The 24,175-nt window shown below is 26.6% G+C and overlaps 1 protein-coding gene across 1 annotated transcript; it reads right to left on the bottom strand.

Annotated features, from left to right (window-relative positions):
* Nucleotides 1-1,637: 1,637 nt before the first annotated feature.
* On the bottom strand, nt 1,638-24,136 carry LOC107447145 (methylcrotonyl-CoA carboxylase subunit 2). Its single transcript, XM_043042362.2, has 17 exons — nt 23,713-24,136; nt 22,007-22,073; nt 21,831-21,915; nt 18,499-18,600; nt 16,878-17,005; nt 15,220-15,332; nt 15,011-15,124; nt 14,013-14,077; nt 12,571-12,670; nt 8,679-8,774; nt 8,344-8,416; nt 7,602-7,678; nt 6,835-6,901; nt 6,012-6,168; nt 4,554-4,668; nt 3,129-3,214; nt 1,638-1,914 (listed from the first exon to the last, which is right to left on the bottom strand). The coding sequence occupies exons 1-17, from the start codon at nt 23,881-23,883 to the stop codon at nt 1,797-1,799; spliced, it is 1,734 nt and encodes a 577-aa protein (XP_042898296.1). The 5' UTR covers nt 23,884-24,136; the 3' UTR covers nt 1,638-1,796.
* Nucleotides 24,137-24,175: the final 39 nt, after the last annotated feature.

Genomic DNA, 24,175 nt, shown 5'->3' with positions numbered 1-24,175 from the left:
GTATAATAATCAATCATTAAATAAATAAATAACTTTGATTACATCCAACCATATTACAATCATACATAAACTTGGTATTAGGTTAATATTTGCTTTTCCTCCATACAGTATTAACAGTTTATAAAAATTTCTGGTAACACTTCAATGTTCTGAAATTCATAAGCCAGGAAAATGACAGCCAGGATAATGACAAATTCGCCATTTTATAGAATATAACTTTACTTTAATTAAATATTTTGGCCTAAGACGTCTACATTCTGCAGGAAACAACAGGATTTTTTAAAATAACTCAGATAAATCTATGTAGTTTATGTTACTAATGATTTCAAGCAGCCAGGAAAATGACAACACAAAAACCTACTCGTCTTGAAAAATTTTTTGAAATAGATTTTGAACCAGAAAATTAGTTCTTTATTCATTCAACAAGACATGTTCATATGAGGGTATCTAATTAATCTATTAACATAAGATATTTATTGCTGGGGCTATCTATTTTGGATATAAACTACTAAATAAAAGTAGCCAGGAAAATGACAGATTTTCTTGGGACAAACAAATTATTGACAGAAAAAATTATTTTAAGCAAAGTTTTTGTTAATAATACCCTCTGCGTATATTCTAGAAATGTTTACACTGGTTGAGATAAAAAAAATTAGATATTGAAAAATTTATGGGAAGTTTTGAAGTTTTTTTTTTTTTTTTTTTTTTTTTTTTTTTTTTTTNTCTTGCAGTCCAATACAATACTGAAGTAGCTCCAGAAGGTGAGAGGGCACAAAAGTCATCAGAGGAACGAATGTCAAGAAGAGAGGGGCAATCTAATAAATGCTCCCCAGTCATTGGCGAAGTGCTACAGAGCACACAAAGAGGTGAGTTTTGAAGTTAGTTATTATTGGAAACATTGTTTGGGATGTGCCAGGAAAATGACATTTTGAAGTTCAATTAAATTTTTTAACTATACAAAAGAGTCAATGCTAGTGCAAAGTCATTTTAAAATGCTATCAGCAATGCAATTTATTAATTATTTTTTTAAAAAAAGTTCTTTTAGTATTATAGTATTAGATCTTGGAGCAAGGGACAGTGAATTGTCATATTTTGTGAGAATCACCCATATAAGAATTTTAAATTTCTCTTATAATACAAAATTTTAACTTAACCTGATTAATTTTAACTTAACTTAAAAACTTAGCCCGAAAAGCATCCTTAATTTTATTTATTATTTTTTCTATACCTTATTTTAAAAAAATGATAATTTATAAAATTATACATTTATTTATATTTATTTGCTTAAAAACAGCTTGCACAAAAAATTGTGTTTTTTTAGAATAATATAATTTTTTACAGCAAACACAGATATAGATATCGCATTTTATGAATCTGCTTCTATTTTTGAAATCGATTTTTTTTTATAAATAAAATATGATATTCCAAACCACTATTTGAGTTATAAAGCCACATCAATAAATTTTAACTTAGGTAAAATTATTAAGTCTAATTATTAATTAAAAAAAGTCAACTACAATATGAGCTGTACACAGCAAAAAATACTGAAACAGAACAAACTTAACAATTTGTTTTCAAAATGTTTAACAAAAGTTGCAACAAAAAAAACACCAATAATGATACAACTGAACAATAGCAACAGTTTTTGAAAAACAATTTAATAACAAAAAATAAAAATTCATGTAACAAAATAGATTTTATATAGCAAATACAATAATATAAAAATAGTTACAAGCAATAAAATATCAACAAATTCATTCAAAAGTTACTAAATTCTGTTTAGTAATTTCGACTGTTTACATTCTAAATACTCCAAATTCAGTATCTGGTATTTTTGCATTCATTGCAGCACTCAAACTTAATCCTAGAATTCTCCTAGTATCAACCGGGTCAATTATACCATCATCCCAAAGTCTACAAAAGAAATTAATATGGTGTAAAAAACTAGTTTTCATAAATAAATTCTTTAAAAAAATTCCTTATCAAATAACTAAAAACTTAATAACTTTAGAACAGAATATAAAAAACAGGGTAAAATATAAAATCACTCAATTTAAAATGTGACTTTAATCATAATTCAAACAACTTCATAAATAACAAAATAACTTAATTTCTACAATGTAAAACATTGTTGAAGCTGCTATGCTTAACCAATAGTTCTGATTCTGACTTGTCAAAACATATTCATGGAATGAAAAATATAGATTTCCAAGATATTTTAAAATACTAAAAACAATTTATCACATCCAAAAACTACCTCAACCTATCTAAGGATATTTCTAAAAAAACTTTTATCCATAGATTAAAAGTTAAAATTTTATTGATGATTTAAAAAAGTTTTTCCTAATTTATTTAAATTTTGAAAAAAGTAATAAACTTCTGAAAAAGACATCTAATTTTATTTATGTAAGCTTTAAAAGTCTATTACGCCAAATATTGAGAGAGAAAAAAAATTCAGCAAAAGCAATGCTCTTCACAACATCAAAATTCAAATAAAATGGAATACCAAAACATGTTTTCTACAATTCCATCCTCACCAGAAGAATGTTTCTTTAACTTAATGTAAGCAGTCTATTTGTTTTTAAAAGGTAACTAATGCTCTTTGGAGCAACTAGAGTTAATGCTCCGTCAGATTAAATTTGAGCCTTCAGCAAGCCTGCATACAAACAGCTACAGTCAAGTTCTATCTTAAAAGAGATTAATGGAAATTTTTTTCACCTTGTTATAAACAATGATCTTGGCCATATCGAGAAGCAAAATACAAGATTTTTTTTTAAATCTATTCTAACTAAATCTGCAATGATTATTTTTATTGAAATTCTTTATTAAATTTACTCCTATCTATATTTAATTTATTAAACTACTAATGAACATATGATAGCTTTTAAGAAGTTCATTTGGGACTTGGTATGTTAATTTTTAAATAAATGAAAAACTGATTCATTACATAAATTTAAAACAAATAATTATTGAATATTTGATTGAGTTATTATCCCCCACAAAAATAAGAATATTGAAAAAAGATATGAATAACTTTGAAGAAGTTAAATATTAAAAGTTATAAATATTAATTTAAAAATATATTAATTTTTTTTTATTTAATTATAGTTTTAAAGTTGAGAAATTACCTAGCAGATGAATAATATGGATGACCTTCTTCTTCAAATCGTTCAATGATAGGCTCTTTCAGAGCTTTTTCTTCTTCTTCTGTCCACTAAAATTAAAAATAACATAAATAAAATCAGTATATTTTCAACATTATACAGTTACATATTTATTTCTAACTTAATAACAAGTAGAAAAAATAATACACTGTCTTTAAGTTTAAACTTCAAATGATATAGCAGCAATCAATAAATAAATTCTTTTGTCAATGAAACTAATTAAAACTTCAGAACTTTAAATTTTTTGGGTGACTTTATGTACATGACTGAAAATTTTAACGCTATCAAGCTGGAGAGTGGCTATACTGTGGCCATTTTATTATGTACTCAATTTAATGAAATCATATTATAATATAAATACAAGCTATGTCTGACACAAAAATAAAAAGGAAATGAAACAAAATAAAAAGAGGAAACATTACTATGCCTTAAGTAAATCTGTATTTACCTGAAGAAGGCAAACCCCTCTAGAGGTTAAAAAAGGTGTTTACTATGGAGAAAAAATGTTGTCGATAGAGAGCCGATTACTGCACGACAAGTAAAAATATCAAGGTAGCTTTAGATGCTTAGAACAATAGCATATCAAAGAAGCACATGATGGTCATAATGTAACACAGTATATTTATTAAAAAAATTAAACTTTTAGCAAGTAACTTTAAAGAAAGTAAAATTTGTATAAGTGTCTATTTTCATACATGCTAATACAGTTGTAACAAGCGATGTTTATTGCCTTTTCTTAGGATGTGATAAAGTAGTGAATTAAACTTCCAAGGACAAAATCTTCCAAGTTTATGTGCAAGATGAATATCAAATGAGGAAAAATATTTTACATGTTCTACCACAGCTATTGGGAATTGAAAAACACATGTAATTGATTCTTTTACAATAATTTTTTAATCACCTAAAATTATAGCTTAAAATAGACACACTAACAATAAGGAATGTTAATGAAAGAGAATATAAATTATGAAGGGATGCAAGTAAAAATTTTTTAAAATTATCTGACTAAATTGAAAAAAATTTGAAAACAGAAAAAATTAAATACAAAATGTTTTGTTAAATTTTAATTAAATGTTCAAGTCTGCCATAAAACATTATGGCAAACAACTTATCAAAAAAACTTATATGCTAAATTAAACAATCTGTTCATTAACAAGAAAACTTATATGCTAAATTAAACAATCTGTTCATTTTCAAGAAAACTTATAAGCTAAATTAAACAATCTGTTCATTATCAAGAAAACTTATATGCTAAATTAAACAAATTGTTCATTATCAAGAAAACGTATATGCTAAATTAAACAAATTGTTCATCGTTAGAGGTTACTCAGTAAAACTGGTAATAGAGAACTCATTGAACAAAAACAGAAAAAAAGTTAAGCATCTTACAGGTTTGCCTTCTCTTTTTCTCTGATCCCGAGTTATTTGAGCAAGGACATTAGCAGCTTGTTCACCACCCATGACAGAAATCCTAGCATTTGGCCACATATACAAGAATCGTGGCCTATAATACAGAAATAATTCATTAAAAAAGTTTATGTTTTAATGAAACATACATTAAGTAACCGCATTCCAAAATATAAAAGTTTATACAAAACTATAAAAGATAACAATTTTCAACAGAATGCAAAATCTCTAATGATTAATAAAACGTTGAATGTGTTTTGTAAATTCAAAAGAATCTTTCTTCTCTATTTCTTGGAATTTCATTACAAAGCTATTAAAATAATCCTGCCTATTAAAATAACATCCCTTCTGAGAACATTTGATTTTATAAAGCGACTGATTTTATTAAACGAAATATCTACACTTATTATAGAATTTACTTTACAAGATAATTAATTTTAACAAAATCTCTAATGATTATAAAATACTAATTGTGTTTTGTAAATACAAAACAATATTTCTTTTCTATTTATTATAGGAATTTTATTACAGTATCCACCACCTATTAAAATAGCGTTTTGAGTTTGAAAACATGTTATGCCCATATGTAAAGAGTCTATTATTTTCTTACAGGTCATTAAAAAAGAACTATTTTTATTGGAAAAAAAAATGTTTCGTAAAATTTTTGTACCATTACAATATTTCGTTTTGTAAAGAGCTTTGTACCTTTAAAATATTTTTTTAAATATTATGTCTCTAAAACTGATGAAATAAATTAAAATATTATGTAAAATAATCTTTCATTAAGATCTTCAATTATTAATATTTGGTTTGATAACTCACTCATAATGAAAATGGTTTTTTTTTACCCAAGCAGAGAATACACAAGACAAATTATTTTAAGACAAACTAAAAAAAGAAAAAGAAAAAAAATATTCAAAAAAGTGCTTTATCATAAGGTTTTAGAAATGGCTCCATAAAAAATAAACTCAGTCATACATTGATTTAAATGAACTAAAGAGCATTACTTCATAATAAAAATTCAAACTAATTTTGCAAAGTTTTATTATTAAAATTGCAAATACACATGAATGGAGATAAATGAATTTTTAAATAAGAAATATTACTTAATTAAAAAGAAATTTTTGACTGTAAAGATTGGAACAGTAGAAAAAAAGGAGGTTCACAGACAGCCTTTTGGAGCAATAACTTTCCTTTGCTTGGAATTGTAAATAAAAGCTGTCTTTTTAATGCAGTATAAATATTATGAATAATTTTAATGCAGATTTAAGATAATCTCCAAAACATTTTCATTTTGGAACACAGTGAGAAAATATTAAGTTTAGAACAAATATGTTTGTTTTTGGTGGGATAATTAAGAACATTTGAAGCAATCTAATCTTTATTTTTACAAAAAATTCAAGTACAAAAGTTTAATTGTAGTCATTATTTATAACTTACGAATATGATCTGCCACACATTCCATAATTCCCAGCACCATAAGACCCACCAATAATTACAGTTAATTTAGGAACTTTGGCACATGCAACTGCATTAACCATTTTAGCACCATGTTTAGCAATTCCACCAGCTTCAGCTTCACGTCCCACCATAAAACCTACAGAAAATATAACACATTTTAAAGTACCGTAAATCAAAATGTGGCTCCATACAAATAGAAAAAAAACATTAAAAATTTTAATTGATTTGAAATGCATACATTTAAAGTTATTCAATTTTCTTAAATAAAAGTTTAAGGTCTAATTATAAGCAGAAATGCAGCATCTTAATCCTTTGACTAAAAATAGATAGGTGAAGATACAATAAATGATGCCGAATGGGGATTTAGTTTTAAGTGATCTATTAAAGCTGCTAATTCAAATCTTTAACCTACCAATATTTTGATTTTTAAAGAATATTTAGCAGCTTAAAATGATTAAAGTCTAAAGAAAAAAATTCAGGAAATTGTTAAAAATCTTTAATAATATATTAAAAGCAAGAGAAATGTGCGAAAAATCTGGTTGGCAGGGAAACTAGTGTAAAAGAAAATTTGGCAAGTATGATAAAGCCAGTAACATTATATTTAATAATTATAGACTTATAGGTAGCAAATTTGCGTTTGTCATTTTTATGTATCTAATCTCGCAGTTAAAAATTCAAATAATTAATAATAATTCTCATAATACACAAAAAATTAATCAACCCAAATAAACTTTTAAATTAAGCTTTTAAAAAAATGTGTATAATATACATTCATAATCAGAAACATTTTAATGAATAATACCTGTTATATTTTGGAGAAAAATTAAAGGAATCTTTCTTTTACAACATAATTCAATGAAATGAGTAGCCTACAACAAAAATACAAAATAAATTAACGAAATTCAAAAGAATAGGCACAAAATGCACACAAATTAAACACCAGTTTGGTAATGCTCACAACACTTATAAAAAAACAGAAAAAGAAATAGATAATAACATACAAGACACATAAATAGCATTTATTTATTTTAATTTAACAAATAGTTGACAAAACATAGTTTTAATTATCCTTGTGTAGAGAAGTTTTACATTTTTCTTCTTCAAAACTAAATGTTAATCAAGATCAAAATTACACAGAATTTTTTTTAACAAATTTTAATATGAGAAATAGTTTTAATATGTAGAATTTTTTAACAAGTTTTAGTACAACACACCTTGCCATGGAAAAACCTTTTTAAAACTCTGTATATTAAAAGTTATAGCAAGTACATCATGTAATTTTGATACTAGTCAGACAATGTGGCCCTTCCTTTCCCTTTCCAAACGTGCACACCAACAGAAAATAAATATCTGCCATCTGCTTCTTTCCATGGTTAATGCTACTTTTATCAAAGATTAGAAATTTCTGGCATCAATAGGTAAACCAGCAATATATAAAATGCTTTATACTTTAAAATAACATTTTACATTTACTAAATTATAATTATTTTTCATTTATAAACATTAATATATAATAATATAACTACACAAAAGAATTGTTGAATCAGTACCCTCATCAATGTATATTACCTTTAATGCAGATTCAGAAAATAACACACCATTATTTCCAATAATACCAACTGGATATCCATAAAGTCGAGCAAAACCTAAATAGTTTAAATTCAAATTAAAGTTTTATAAACATCACATTTGTAAATATCTAGCTAAAAACATAAAAATATTTTTAAATATATTGGTTAATTTATTTAATAAATAAATAAAGTAAAAATGTAAACATAATGTGAAAGAAGTAATGATGAAATAACAAAACTAAGATGTTACTAAAGCAGCGAGATTTCAACTTAAATTTTTTTTAAAAAAACTAATCAATATTTTTTAAATAACTAATCCATATTTTTTAAATAACTAATCTATATTTTGCAATTTTGAAAATCATGTAAAATAAAAAAATTTTAATTGACGTTTCGGAAAATGCGTACAAGCTGTATAGAATAAAATAGTATAACAAAATACACATAAGCTTTAAATATAAGCTATACCAGTAACATTGTATAACCTTATAAAATGCTATAAAAATGATGCTTCAATTTTAATTGTTAACACAAGATTTAAACTAATTTTTTATAAATAAAAAGAAAAGCCAAATTAAGTAAAAAATTAGTCAGAGACATCATTATTATTAAAAAGAAAAAACAATAATCATTTTCAATATTAAAATAAGTATGCACTATAATTTCAGAAAAAAGAACATTAAAATAGCAATAAATAAGTTGATAATACTAATTTATTTACAATAATTAATAAACTTTACCTGTTATTAATGTATCTCCATATAAAGCTTTAAACTCATCAAAATAGCTACCATCAACAAGCCTGGCAATTACCTTTAAAAAAAATTTAATGAAAGGTTTGTTTTCCAAAAATTTAATAAATACTAATATTTTATGACCTCAAATTAATTTTAAATATTTTTACTTTAAAAACAATTAAAAAATATATGAAATGTTAAGATTTCATAACAGTTATATCAAAATATGGTAATAAGATATACAAATACAATGGACTACAGACTACAATGTTAAATTCATCTTAACTACTTATGTAATTAAATTATGATAGTTCTTGAATAAATGAAAACAAATGTACCTCTCTGACATCAAAAGTTTTTTTCAAATTGTCACCAACAATACCATATAAATCATCAAGAGCATATTTAGGTTCTTCAGATTCAGAAATGGTAACCTTAAATAAATAAAAAGAATTTTGTAAAATATTAAAGTAAAACATTCATCAAGGATGAAGTGTTGTTACATCAAAAGTAAGTTTTTTCAGCATCAAAAGTATTAATAAACAAATTTAAAAGAAAAAAAAAACTTTTTGTTGATAACAAAATAACTTACATAAAAATAACATTATCTAAGAACTTGGTTTAAAATTTCTATAGTGTTGTTGTCTCATTTAATTTTATCACATTGTGTGCAGAAAATGTTTTTCATTAGCCTCAAAAGCACTAGAAATTTCATTCCTTGTCTTTCTGACTGACGGCTGATGAACTAAAACCATAGAAGTATAAAATCACTCTTATCACAGACATAGCCACTCGACTACTTAATCACATGTAAGATGAGAGACATTTAAATAGGCTATTTTTATAACGTGGAAGCATAGAGACTTCAAAAACTTCAGCTTTTGAATTAGCATCATTTGTTAGATATTTTGAGAGATGGACTGCCGAAAATACTTAAATTATCGGAAGGGGTAAACAAAATCCTCATAACACAAAGACACTAACAGTTTACAGACACTTCTTTCCCTGGTAAATAAGCTCAGTACTAATTTGTACATTTATCCTCGCAGATATGTAAAATAATTCCTGGCTAACATTTTAAAAAAAAGCGTTCTTCTTAATCAGCTCTTAGTTTTCTTTTCAATATTATTTGCTATAGCTTAAATTTAATCAACCATGTATTTACAATTATTCTGACCTGTATTTTTTAAACATGGATGAATGCCTAACAATTGGGATTGTTAAGAAAAAACTGCAAACTTAATTAAATAATTCTAGTTATTAAACAAATAATAGTATTTGCAAAAAACAAATTAAGGTTGGTTAGTAAGTTTAGAGTTATGGAAGCATAAGTGCAAGTAGTGCCACAGCATACCTACAACTGGTTTTAAAATTACTAATTCTAATGTGAGTTAAAAGCTAGATTGATGTATTAAAAAAAATTGTTCTTAAGGTATGAGAAAATGTTGATATGAGGATTATCTCTAATAATGAAACCAAAGATAGATTGAAGTTAACAAAAGAGCATTATCTCTAAATTTTTTGCACCAGGACAAAATGCGTTTGACAGTAAGTGGTGACAGTTTTAAGTATAAGACAGTTTGTCTTATACTTAAAACATTCTGATGCAGGTTCATTTTAAAAAAAGTTATTACAGCATTGTTCAAGTCTGGTCAATAAACAAGCAACTAAAATAATTTCAGGAGAAATTAAAGTACATAAATAAAATAAAGTTTTCATTATCGATTTTGCTATCATGAAAAATGAAAACACATCATGAAGTGTATTTGTCATGTGAAATTCTTAATCAGAATGATGGAGACATTGAGACGGATTATCTTAGTATGATATATTTTTATTTGATTTTTATATAAAATTATATAAGGGGCTTGGGAAGCAGTGATGATAAGTCAAGAATAAAGCAAGAAAAAATGGGTTGAGAACTGTTACCCAAAGGTGTGTATCTATTACACTTCTATTAAAAGTATTTATTAAGTTTTTTAAATTGTTATTTCTAAACAAATATTCAAGCATATTTTTTATTTAAACTAAAGATTGATGAATATAAAATTATGTAGTTTAAAATCATGTAAAACTTTAAATTCAAAAAAGTTTTCAATCATTATTAAATTAAATGATAAAATAATAATTAATTATTAAACTTATATTTGCTGGAAATTATCTTTGGGTTAATGAGAAATTTCGTACACATTTTTTTTTATTTATGCTATAATTTAAGAAGTTATAGAAAAAAATAAAAATAACATTAAGCTAACAAATATTTTATTGTTTTCTTCATTCTAAACTATTAGAACATTTTTCAAAGTGGGGCAATCATATAAATTTTTGATATTAAAACTTTAAAGATAAAAGTTTCTGTTAAAAATAATAATAATAATATATTGTGTCAGTTTAATTAATGCCACAAACTAATTATCATACTTTTATTGTGAAAATTATACATTTCAGTACATGGCAGTCTGATAGTTTTGTCAGAAGTTAAATCAGGGTATTCATAATACGTTTTTTGGGATGTAGTTAGGTAACTTAAGCCGTAAGTAACTCTAAAACTTGTAACATTTAAAAACAAAGCTTAAGAGCAAATTTCTAACCAGGAATAATAGGGTAAACCAACCAGTGAAGGAACACTATCCAGTGAAGGAACATTTCATATATATTGATTAAAAATAAGAATTTGAAAGTTTTTCTTTAGATTGATTGGTAACTTACTGCCAAACAATAGGAAGTCATCTAGCAATGTTTTGGATTACCTGGTCACATAGACTTCTCTGGAAAAATTTTTGAATTTGTTATTATCTCAGCAACACCTTGTTTCTTTGAAAAAATTATAAGGTGAGTGTTTGTATTTATATGTTTGAAGTGGAATTAATTGCATGTAATAGTTTTATTTTTGTCACTGTGAAAAAGAGAATTCAAAATATAGTTATTGAAGCTACATTTTATTTTTTTTAAGCATCATAGCATTATAAAGTACTGAGATAAGAGGGTGTTTATTCACTGGATCACCAAACGATGAAAAACCAGTGAAGGAACAAGTGTTCCTTCACTGCGTTTTTTCCTAAGTTAATGAAAATAAAAGATAAACTTTAATTTTCTTGTACCTTTAGTGATGTTCCACATCAAAAGTATGCTAAAAATTTGAAAAACAACTTCTAACCAGTGAGGAAACAGCCATGTTCCTTTACTGGGTATAGATTTCCCAGTGAATGAACAGTATGTGTTAATATGTTGACACTTTAATTTTCAATTCATGATTTAAAAAAAAGTTAACAATTTCCAAGTATTTATATGTTATAACTTCAAGAATAGGCTTGTTTTTAAATATTTGTATGGCTTATAAATTCATAAAGAGCATTAAAAAATAACCAAAATTAAGTGTTCCTTTACTGGGTGTTCATTCACTGGTAAGAGCTGTTCCTTCACTTGGTCTTCTTACTACTTGTTATTTGAACCTCCAAAACTTTAAAACAATATTATGTAAGTTCTCTACAATTTTTTTACATAATTTGCAATTAGTTCAAATATGTTGACACTGTCATTTAACTAAAATTATGAATTTTGAAATTAATATGATTTTTTTAAAAGCGAAGCTTAAGTGTTCCTTCACTGGTCAGTCTATCCTAATTAGAAAATAAAATTCACAGAGTGATGAAACTCAAAACAGTACACTATATCATGTTTCAATTTTAGTCATGTAAAGGATGACACAAAAAACTGAAAAATTGCACAGTTACTATCAGCTTCACATAAAAACTTAAGCTAATCTAAAAACAATTATAGAATTAAAATATATATATATTCGTTTCTTTTTTAAATTCAAATTTTTTTTTCATTCTTAGCTCTTTTTGTTAACACTTTTGCACCTCTACCTATAGAGAATACTAAGCTCATTATCAGATATTTTAAACAATCATTTCAAAGTCTGAATAAAAAAAAGGTAATTCTGTACAATTTAAAAAAGACTATAGCACAGCAAAATTTATATTTAAAAAAAAATTATACACTTTTTAACAAAATATGAATAGCCTATAGAAATAGATATCCTCTTATTTATACTAATCTGCCTCTCATTCAATTTAGCAAAGTCACATGCAAAATGTTTTAACTGTTAAGAAACAAAATTTTATACATAACACTCGTAATAGATGTTCAAATTTTTTAACGGAAAAAGAAATATTTAGCACACAAATTTTAAAAAATGGCATGGTTATAAGATATAACTAAACTTACCTCAGGTGTTTTTATCCTGTTCAAATTTTTAACAATTCTTCTAGTAATATGAAGAGCATGTTCATCATCAGTAGCATAGTAATCTGTTACGCCAGATTTCCTGGAGAAAAAAAAATTCCCATAAAAACCTTAGGTACACAAACTTAGTTTGTCTTAGTATACAAATTTATTTCTCTGAAATAAATGACAAAAAGGATTTTAAAAAAATCGTTTACAATTTTTACATAATTCAGCATTCTATAAAAACCTGTTCAGTTACAAACCTGCAATGTAGATCAGCACCACCAAGTTGTTCAGCAGTTACTTCTTCACCAGTTGCTGCTTTCACCTAGTAAACATATCATTGTTAAAAAATACCTTTATAAATCATCCTAAAACTAATTAGAATAAGAAAACTAAAATTAGAAAAAAAATTAAATTAAAATCAGAAGAAAAAATTTTATTTACTAGAAGTCTTCATAAAACACAATTAAAAAGATGTAATTTTACAATAACATTGAACTTTTACAGTTTCAATTTGTTAAATCACAAATCATAAAAATTAAAACAAATGGGACAAAGTATAANTTAATACAAATACATTTTCCATGGCGAGACGATGAGGCAACAACAAGCACTTCCACTGGTTCAAGAGGTCCACGAGGGAAAAATGCACAATATTAGCGTTATTACAGAGCACGCAAGCGAGCGGAGCAGGAAAAAGAGACGTCGAATAGAACTAGTGATCCTTCTTCGACTGCTGATTCTTCTACAATTAACGTTGCAGGTTACGAAGTTTAACTTCTTCCGCGCGGATGGACTCCACACACTATTTTTGTTTCTTCTTTAGCTCTTTTTTTTTTTAACACGCTTGCACCTCTACCGATAGAAAATACTAAGTTCACTATCAGATATTTTAAACAATCATTTCAAAGTCTGAATAAAAAAAAGGTAATTCTGTACAATTTAAAAATGACCATAGCACAGCAAAATTTACTTTTAAAAAAAAAAATATACACTTTTTAACAAAATATGAATAGCATATAGAAATAGATATCCTCTTATTTTTACTAATCTGCCTCTCATTCAATTTAGAAACAAAATTTTAGATATAACACTCGTAATAGATGTTCAAATTTTTTCACAGAAAAAGAAATACTTAGCACACAAATTTTAAAAAATGGCATGGCTATAAGATATAACTAAACTTACCTCAGGTTTTTTTATCCTGTTCAAATTTTTAACAATTCTTCTAGTAATATGAAGAGCATGTTCATCATCAGTAGCATAGTAATCTGTTACGCCAGATTTCCTGGGGAAAAAAACAATACAAACTTAGTTTTCTTAGTATACAAATTTATTTCTCTGAAATAAATGACAAAAAGGATCTTAAAAAATTCATTTATAATTTTTACATAATTCTGCATATTACATTTTCTATAATAACCTGTTCAGTTACAAACCTGCAATGTAGATCAGCACCACCAAGTTGTTCAGCAGTTACTTCTTCACCAGTTGCTGCTTTCACCTAGTAAACATATCATTGTTAAAAAATACCTTTATAAATCATCCTAAAACTAATTAGAATAAGAAAACTAAAATTAGAAAAAAAATTAAATTAAAATCAGAAGAAAAAATTTTATTTACTAGAAGTCTTCATAAAACACAATTAAAAAGATGTAATTTTACAATAACATTGAACTTTTACAGTTTCAATTTGTTAAATCACAAATCATAAAAATTAAAACAAATGGGACAAAGTATAAAATTTATCTATAGGTGAAAACAGATATTTAACCAGTTGTTTTTTGAAAAATATGAGATTACAAAATAACCGTAATACTATACATTGTTTTTATTTTAATAATAATATACCTATTGGTAAAAATAAAAAATTATAAATACAAATTTAATTTGTTAAATAATTCTAAGTACAACAAATACAAATACTACAACAAATAATAGTCCTAGATACAAACAACTCATTAAAATGTAATAAAAACCACAGGAGAGATACGTAGATTTGATTATTACTTAGATTTGATTTAGCGATACTTAGATTAGATTTGATTAGATATGATACCTAGATTTAATTTTTTAGAGATACTTTCTTTGATTATCTTAATGTGGACATAATCATTCAGAAAAAGCAAAGTCTCTTTTAAAATAAAGAACTAGTACAATTATTTCATGGCTTTATTTCAAACTTGCAACAAATACCTAATATTCCAAAATCTTTCTACAAAAATAATACAATATAGTAATTTGCAAATTATGAAGTTTGATACCTTCTGCAACCAGACTTCATGGTATTTTCCGAATCACAGAATTTATAAAGGAATGGATGAAAACTATTTAAAAGTGTAAGAACAAATAAATAAAAGTTGTAAACTAAAAAAAAAGATACTAATATCCAGGCAAATTTTTGAAATTAATTAATAACATATTATTGAAAATTTACCAAAGGTGGTCCAGCGAGAAAAATAGTCCCTTTGTTTTTTACTATGATACTTTCATCTGCCATTGCTGGAACATATGCACCACCTGCAGTACAACTTCCCATAACTACTGCAATCTAAATTAAAATTTAATTTTATAAGCAGTTCCTTAAATCAATACCAGTGCAAAAATATATATATATATATTTTCATCAATTATAGAAGAATGTACCTGGGGTATGTTTTGAGCAGACATGGTAGCCTGATTGTAGAAAATTCTACCGAAGTTTGTAATATCAGGAAACACATCAGCTTGTCGAGGTAAATTGGCACCACCGGAATCAACTGTACAAATAATTTTTTATATAAATAACAATTAAAATTTATTATTTAATGTATGTAAAATATATGCAAAACTCACGTTAAATTGGTATTTAGATTATAGTTTATCAGAGTAAAAAAAAATATCTGATAATAATTACAATGGTTTTAAAAGTTGTTTTTGAAACAATAATATAAGAAATATTTTTTTAAATATATTAGCAATACAAATATATTTCTTATTCATTTCATTACCAGATATATACTAATTTGAAATAGTCTCATAAAAATATTTTCTGTCAAAAAACTATCGTTTCAAAGTGACTTATAAACAATTGATAAGTGAGGCTGAAATTAATGTATGACATTCTTGGCCATTATGTTAATGCTCATGTAATGTATGTACATGAAATGTGCTAGTAAATTTGGTTAAAATGATACATTTATAAACTTTCCGTGAAACAGAAAGTTGTTTCTGAAATTTTTATCCAAGTATTCTTTTCAGTTTTGTATCAAAGTATTTTTATTTTAAACAGTAACAATCTTAATATATAAGAGTTTTTAATTTAAAAAAGTAAAATAAGAAATTCAAATAAAACAAACAAAAAAATATACAGCACTAAAAAAATTATAGCAAATAGAAATAAGTAAAAGAGAAAATAAAACGATAATAAAAAGGCAAGAACAAAAGTAATTTAAAAACTTGCTGAGCTTACATTAAAATTAGAAATTTGTTACTTTATCGGAAAAAATGGTTTACATTGCATTCCACCTTCATTCAAACTAAACAAAACAAACCAGAACAGAAAAGATAGAACAGAATTTACAAGGAGATTAAATAGAATTCAGAGAAATAAGAAACAATTTTTTGGCCTTCTTCAGAAAATTGAAAGATAAAAAGAGATTTTCATGATAATTTTTTAAGGCATTAAAAAAAAAACATGGTCTGAAATTGTTTGAGTAAATTGGACAATTCAGTTAATCAGCACTCTGCTGTATTTAAAATCATATTAGCAGAATTTGATTTAATATTGTAATCAGTACATAATAATCATTAATGATTTTATAAGTGACAACAATGACATGTAATAAGATAAAAACTTTATAGTAAGTTAGTTATGCAAGTTGATTTGATTTAGTAATAGGTATCAAGTTCAAAATACTACATACATTTATTAACTTATAAAAAATTGCTCAGAGAAATAGTAAACATTAATATATGGCAAAATGTTTCATCTTGACCATTAATTATTCTTGATATGTTTTATTTTACTTTAAAAGAATTATATCTTTAAAATTAATTCAAAACATGAATCATTTATAGAATTATTTTTACAATTTCTAGAAGAAAAATAGTACGCTTACAGAAGAAGCATTTAATAATTGTATTAACTAACTTTTATAAAGTTTAACATGGTTTGGATTATAAACTGGTTCTTACGATCTAAAAACCCTCCATTCAACAAAGAATATTGTGATATTAACAACTCAACAAAATTATAATATTATACAACTTTATCACATAAATTTTTTTTCAATAGGAGTAAGAATCAATTTAAAATTGCTAACCAAGGTAAATACAAGGAAGATTGTTTTCTTTGGCTATTTCTTGAGCTCTCAAGTGTTTCTTAACTGTTAATGGATAATAGGTCCCACCTTTAACAGTGGCATCATTAGCAACTACCATGCATTCAGCTCTAAAGAAGGATAATAAAAAAAAAATTAAAATAATAAATAAATTTTACTTATGATTAAACAATAAAATAAAACCTGAATTTTTACTATAATTATACTTGGAAACACACAAATATTTTGTCAAATTTCATTTAATACGAAATAAAAATGTAAAACATTTACTTAAAATAATAAAATGAAAATTTTAATAAAACTTACATGAATTCAATCTGAACTAAATTTTAAATAAAGTTTAAAGAAAGGAAAAAATTAATAAATAAATTCATTCATTAATATTAAATTCATTAAAATTTCAATGCTAAAGACATAAAAAAAATTTTCAAAGACATAATTCAGAAGAAATATTATTTGAATTATCAAATTACCCTTCTTAAAAAAAATTTAACACTTTTAAATTTCAGATTCTTCTGATAAATAAAAAAATGAGAAAACTAGCTGGATCTTTGAATTTACCTTTAAACAAAATTTTTTAAGCTTTAAAACAACGTACTACTTCAAATTTCTGCAACAATTAAAGAAGCACATAACAAACAAAAAAATCTAGTGTTAAAAAGGAAATATATTGTTTTTAATTTTTTTCAACTAATAAAAAGAGTTTAACAGCTCCCTAAAAAATACAAACTGTTTGTTACATATTTTAGGTACATATTATTATGTTAAATAACTTTTGTTTGTAAGCAGTGGCAGAATTTATAATTGAACTCTAAAGAGCAGAAATTTAATTAACTCATATAGTGGCAGTACATTCCAAAACCAACACATTAATCCAACAGATCAAGTGCAAGAAAATATTGTTGGTTAAATGTGAAAAAAAGAATAAAAAGAAATTCAAAATTCTTATAATTTAAAAACATGAAAATAAAACAAGAACATAGTAAGAAAAAGTTTTATTAATATAAATTGAATTAATGCTAGAAAAACCAAAGCTCTCCTAAGTTTAATTTTACAGAATTTTTTTTAGAGTGGTAATAAATTTTGCAAGCAGCAGTCAGAAAACGAATCAAATTTTTTTATTGTAATCAACCACAGACGCCCCAATTAAAATTTGAGTTCTCTAGCTAATTAGAAAGTAGTTAAAATTTCGATTGATAACAGACTATGTTCATAACAGTGAGAAAACCTTTGAAACTTGCCTTGTCAACAAACAAAAAACTCTCATTGAAATTTAAACACTCCAGAATGTCAAAAATTGACCAGAATTTTCACTGATAACAAATTCCATTTAACATTTAATAAACAAATGAATTTATTATAATGAATTATTGGCATTTAATAAAAAATAAATTATGCTTGAATTGATCAAGAAATTATTGATGCTTGCATCGTCATTAAAGCGCCAGTAAAGATTCAAAGGTTCCATGCAACCAGAAAATGCCTTAATTTTTCTTGCAAGATTAAAATTTAGCCTCAACAGACACCAAAACCAGTCAATAAAAATGAAAGCTATTAACATACCATGTATATCATTTCATCTAAAGATAAAATAATAAATTACCCATGTATCAAACCAATGCCAGTTATTATCCCTGCAGCAGGAACTTCCTCTGCACCATATACTTGATATGCAGCTAACTGGCTCAGTTCTAGAAATGGAGAGCTACATGAAAATTAAAAGAATTATACTTCCAAAATACTTAAAAATAAATATTTCTATTAATATCTACAGGATAACTATACTAATTATATGTTTAACACTAGAACCGCGGGACTTCGAATATACCTAGAACCGCGGGGCGGGTCATTTTGACCCGAGATAATAAACCTTATAAAAATATATGTTATCATTTAACTAAGAAAGCTGAAACATATCTTTTTATATAATAATACATAAAATCTTATATTAATAACCAGAAATGTCTTTTTTTAATGAAATAAATATTGTTTTATTGAAAAAATTATTCCAATTTAGAAATCTCTTGCTTAATATAAATATATCTTAACCTTTATATTTTAATGGAAAAATTAGAGTCTTAAACTTATAATTTTTACTAAAAAATGAAAGAAATACACGAAATAAATATACCTCTCATTCACTTGTTTCACAACTTTTTTTAATCCAATTTATTGTATGCACTCAACACACAATTTAGTAATGCGTTTTGTGCATTTACCACAAATGGGTACTTTGCAATTTGTACATATATCTTGTGTTTTATTCTCACACTTTGAACTATGGCATCGAACTCGTTTTCGCTTAACTTGTAGTTGCTCATCATTTTCAGAGGTCCCTTCGTACACTTGTGTTTTTTTTTCTGCCGGGCGAGAACAAATTTTTCTCGAAATTCTTCAATTAAGCCTTGAATAAATTGGCGTCTACTGATACACTTCCCGGTTACAGCTTTGTATATAACCCAAGCATTAATAGCAGCAAGGTCCAATATATTATAAAAAACCTGCACCGGCCACCAACGTGAACAAGCTTTGACAGTATATTTCTTGTCATTTGATCAATTACGTCGACACCGAATTTAGTTCCATTGTAGAAAGCAATGGTATCTGGCAATTTTTTTGAATCATTTGTGATTTCAACTGTTGGATGAAGACTACTTAGCAATAAAACATTTTTATCTTTTTTCCCCTGGTAAACAGTTAGACTGATGTCATTATGAGTAAGTACAGTGGTAGAATGCAATTCAGATTTGGACACTTTCACAGAGACAGGTATTTCTCTTCTTGAACGTTTTACAGTTCCTACAAGGCTGGTGTTTTTTGATTTTAATGCCTCTGCAAGTTTCAACGTAGTAAAAAAGTTATCTGTAGTAACGTTTCTGCCTTTGTTCTCATATGGACTTATTAGGCGCAATACAACATATTCGGAAAGAGGAACGTTTGGTGGACACTGGTGATCTTTTCCGAGATATGGGAATCCATTAATCAGATATTTTGAATCAACATCTGCTGCCAACCAGAATTTTATGCCAAATTTGTCCGGTTTGTTTGGCATATATTGAATAAACCTACACCTAGCTTTGGTAGGAAATAACTGTTCATCTACAGTTAAGTTAGGACCTGGTGTATAGTTAGTCTTACAATTTTCAATGAAACGATTCCAGACATCGGATACAAGGGCAAATTTGTCTGTTTGTAGACGATCTGATCTCGTTGATTTTATATCGAAGCGCAAGAATCTCATAATTTCACGAAATCTGTCTCTTGGCATCGTATTACGGAAAAACGGAGGTCCCCAGTCCATTGACCACAGACTATCCAGCTCAAGTCCTTTTGCGCAATATATGCCACGTGCATATAAAATTGCTATAAAAGCATCAACCTCTTCTAATGTTACGACCCATTTATTTTCAGGAATATGACGATGAGCTTCATCTTCAGTACATTTCTTTATATGTTTTAATATCCATTCATCGATGAAGAGTCTCCAGGCACTTGCCAGACTGCCGTCCATAATATTGCGTTTAGCATGGGGTGTTGGGCCTCCAACTTCCTTCAAAATATTATGCTTTGATTTTCTTCCTATGTTCTTTGTTCCTAATTGCGATACATTCCAAACTGTCCCATCATTTCCAACTTCATTATTTCCAACTTCGAAAGTTACTGCTAATTTCTTTTTCTGATTTCTTTGTGTACATGTTCTTTTTCTTATAATTTTCGATGTTTTATTTTTATCTGACAAATTAACATCATTACCATGATGAGAAGGGCCAGGAATTGTTAACGGACTCACAGAGTCATCTTCACTTTCACTTTCTTCAGCCGAATTCAAAACGTCTTCATTAGTAGGCAGGTATTCATCTCCACTACTCAAAATTGAAACATTCTCATCATTGTCATCTTCTGAATCATTTTCAGGTAATTGTTGAAAATATTCCAAAGCTTCCTGAACGGTAAGGTTACGACGCCGTGACATACTTATTATAGAAACAAAAAGAAAACCTTTCAATAGTCAACAAAATATTTCACTCTGAGCTCGAATGGTCTTCACATCCAAACGTACATACTCATTATGACCTTGACTGAAATCCTTCACTTATCCCCCCACCACCGGTTCAGACCATACCATTTGCAGATTTCAAGGGTTGAGGCAGACATGCTTTGACGTTGTTTCAACGGAAAAATGATTTTTTTTCATAATTCTGGTATCAAATTTATTTACGGGTCATTTTGACCCACCCCGCGGTTCTAGGTATAAGTGTTAATAATACCCCATTAAATTATCTTATTCGTTTTGAAATTTGGCAAGTAGTTTTTTACATAAAATTATTAAAAGTCATAAAAGGAATAATTTTTTCAATTAATACTTTTTGTGTAGTGACGAATTAAACATTCATTTGGGTCAAATTGACCCGCTCCGCGGTTCTAGTGTTAAAACAAAAAAAAGGTAATTAAGTAAAAAAAGGAAGGAAACCAGCTTGATGCAATATAGAAATTTTCCACATTAACATGATAGAGCCGAACATAATTCTTATTCTTTGTTTGTTTGATTTGATTTCCTTTCTTAAGATACATGAAAAAGACTATAAATAAGTACAAAACCCAATTTTTAAAAACTGTAAATATGAAGGTTTCATATAAAGTTTTAATAACAAAGATTACCAATTGAAAATTTAGCTATCAAAAAAAATAGATACTTTTCAATGTATTTTTTTCATTATGATAAACAAAAAAAATTTTTTATGGAGAGTAAAGAAGAATACTGCATAATCAGACCCACAAAACTTAACTTTCAATTCCTAAATTAATACAAATGTACTTTTTTGCATTTTATTTAAAATATATATACTATATCCTATAAAATTGAATCTTATTATGCAAAGAACATAGTCATATAATAAGAACTATTTTTAAAGAAAAAAATAAGTACATAACTACCCTAAATCAAGAAGGCCTGAGATTCGTTGTCGAGCAAGGAGCTTTCCTTTAGAGGTATGACGTATGATAGCTTTTTCTCCACCACCTAAATAAGAGTATGATAAGACATTGAAATTAGGTATTTAAATTAATAATCATAGATAAAAATCTAAAAGTATTAACTAATTGCCGGTAACCTTGGGATATATGTTGAATTTTTCCTCTTAAATCAGAAACTAAATTTTGCATATTCACATAGTTTTCCTGAAAAATAACAGCACATATTTTAGGCATTAGATATATTATACATTTTCATACACAAACATTAATTATGTGCAATTTTATTATGTAGTATAATTGGATATATCACTCGATTGAAGTTAGAATAAAATAAATTATAACAGATAAATCAGTCTAATTATATTAAACAACAAACTAAAATTGTAGGTTAGTATCTTTAGACAAATAAATTTGAATCTATGGATAGAACAGTAACTTTGATTCAAATCAGTCAATTGATTAAACTGATTTATAATATCACATAACAATTACCTAATACAAATATTATATATAAAGTTTATTTTTGAATCAATCTGTTTAATTTGTCATGGATTTAAATATAATTTCTTTCGAATTTGTAGATTCAAATTAGTAACAGAAACGATTGTAACAGACCGATTGGCATTTTAAAATATTATACTCAAAAATTTAGGTGAATTTCTGTATTGTGGTCTGCCATGAGAACTACAATTGTTGAATGAATTTTAATTTTTAAATTCATTATAATTTATAATCATTTAAAAAAAAAAAAAACTAGAGGTTTGGTCAGGAATGCTTATGAGTTATACTCTTTCAGCTGGTCCTTTTCTATGATTTTTCTTTTAGTTTCTTGCAAGCCACAGCCCAGAAAGCGCCAAAACTTTGTGAGGGGATTTTCTGTATTGTGATCTGCCGCACTAATTAGAATCTCCAAGTCACCAAATGAATTTTAATCTTGCAAATTTCTTTTTAAAAAACATGTTAGGTCAGACGGGAGATTTCTGTATCGTGATCTGTGTCAGAATAATCGTCAAGTCTTGGCAACTTCCGGGCAATGTCCCACTAGAAACTAAAAAAACATCAGAAAAAGTGACCAACTCAAAAGGTATGACTACAAAGATCCACATGTCTGTTTTGAAAAAAATTTGCAAGCTTAAATTCTATTTGGCACCTTGTCAATTGTAGTTGGTGCAACAGATCACGATACAGAAATATCCCCAGCCCAGGAGTGGTTACGAGTTATATCCTGCGAGTTACTCCCCATTCAGTATCTTTTTTAGTTTATCGCGGAACGCTGATCGGAAATTGACAAGGCTTGACAATTATTTTGTTTGTTACTGTTCACCACACAGAAATCTTGGGGAAATTTCCGTCTCCTGATCCGTGGCAGAATAATCTCCAAGTCTTAACAACTTCCAGGCAGTGGTCCGCGATAAGCTAAAAAAACAACTCTAAAAGGGACAAACTCGAAAGGTATAACTCGTAGCTACCCACAGGCAAACATCTACACATTTTTTTTAAAAACATTTGCAAGTTTAAAATCTATTTGACACTTTGGCGATTGTAGTTGGCGCTACAGATCATGATACGGAAATATCCCCGAAAATTTCCATTAATTGTTTAAAACAATTAATTTGGAAAGTGAGTAAAAATGATAATTCGAATCGCAAACTCAGCAGAATATTAGTAGTATTCTCCATTTTAGAGGTATTGAGATGAAATTTTAAAAAAATTGATTACATTTAAAATTTCTCGACCTCTTTAGATGCATGTGATGGCAGTTTGTATCTTACAGTAAACAAATTAAATAAATGCTACCTAAGTTAAACGATATACAATTTTATACTATAGAATGATTATTTACTTTAAATTCAGGAGTATGTCGATCAGGTTCAGATCCAATAACAGAAAAATTATCTGAGTGATAACTTTTAACAGAAAGAAAGTAAGCTTGTGAACAATAATTAGTTTTATTGGAATATCTTCCTTTAGTCCATATACTAATGTTTCTTCTAAAAATGTTACTCAGAGCCATAATTACAATACTAATATGTATCGTATATATTCTAAAATGCTTCTACTGTGATAATAATAATATTAATAATTTCAACCGCATTAGCGTTGGATTAATGTGACATTTCTATTGCAGTGAACAAAAAATTAATTTTTCACTTTCCAACATAAACATAACCCCTTATGTAGTCCCTGCTTTCCAAATACGATTGTTTACATTTGCGTGAGCATAGTTACAGTTAGAAAATTCTATTGTGATATTTTCATATATTCTTCCTATCAATAAATATTTTAAAATCTGGCAACAAAATTTC

Source organism: Parasteatoda tepidariorum, chromosome 8 (genome assembly GCF_043381705.1).
Source record: "Parasteatoda tepidariorum isolate YZ-2023 chromosome 8, CAS_Ptep_4.0, whole genome shotgun sequence".
Classification (NCBI taxonomy): Eukaryota; Metazoa; Arthropoda; class Arachnida; order Araneae; family Theridiidae; genus Parasteatoda; species Parasteatoda tepidariorum.
The sequence above is the reverse complement of the archived record's forward strand: the minus strand, read 5'-3'. Positions and strand labels throughout refer to the sequence as shown.

Excerpts from the sequence above, each read along its gene's own strand:
- LOC107447145 (XM_043042362.2), bottom strand. The coding sequence starts at position 23,883 with ATGGCTCTGAGTAACATTTTTAGAAGAAACATTAGTATATGGACTAAA. Across the intron at positions 22,074-23,712 it reads GACATACTCCTGAATTTAAA|GAAAACTATGTGAATATGCA; the intron begins GTAAATAATCAT and ends GTTATTTTTCAG. Across the intron at positions 17,006-18,498 it reads GGCATTGGTTTGATACATGG|AGCTGAATGCATGGTAGTTG; the intron begins GTAATTTATTAT and ends ATCCTTCTTTAG.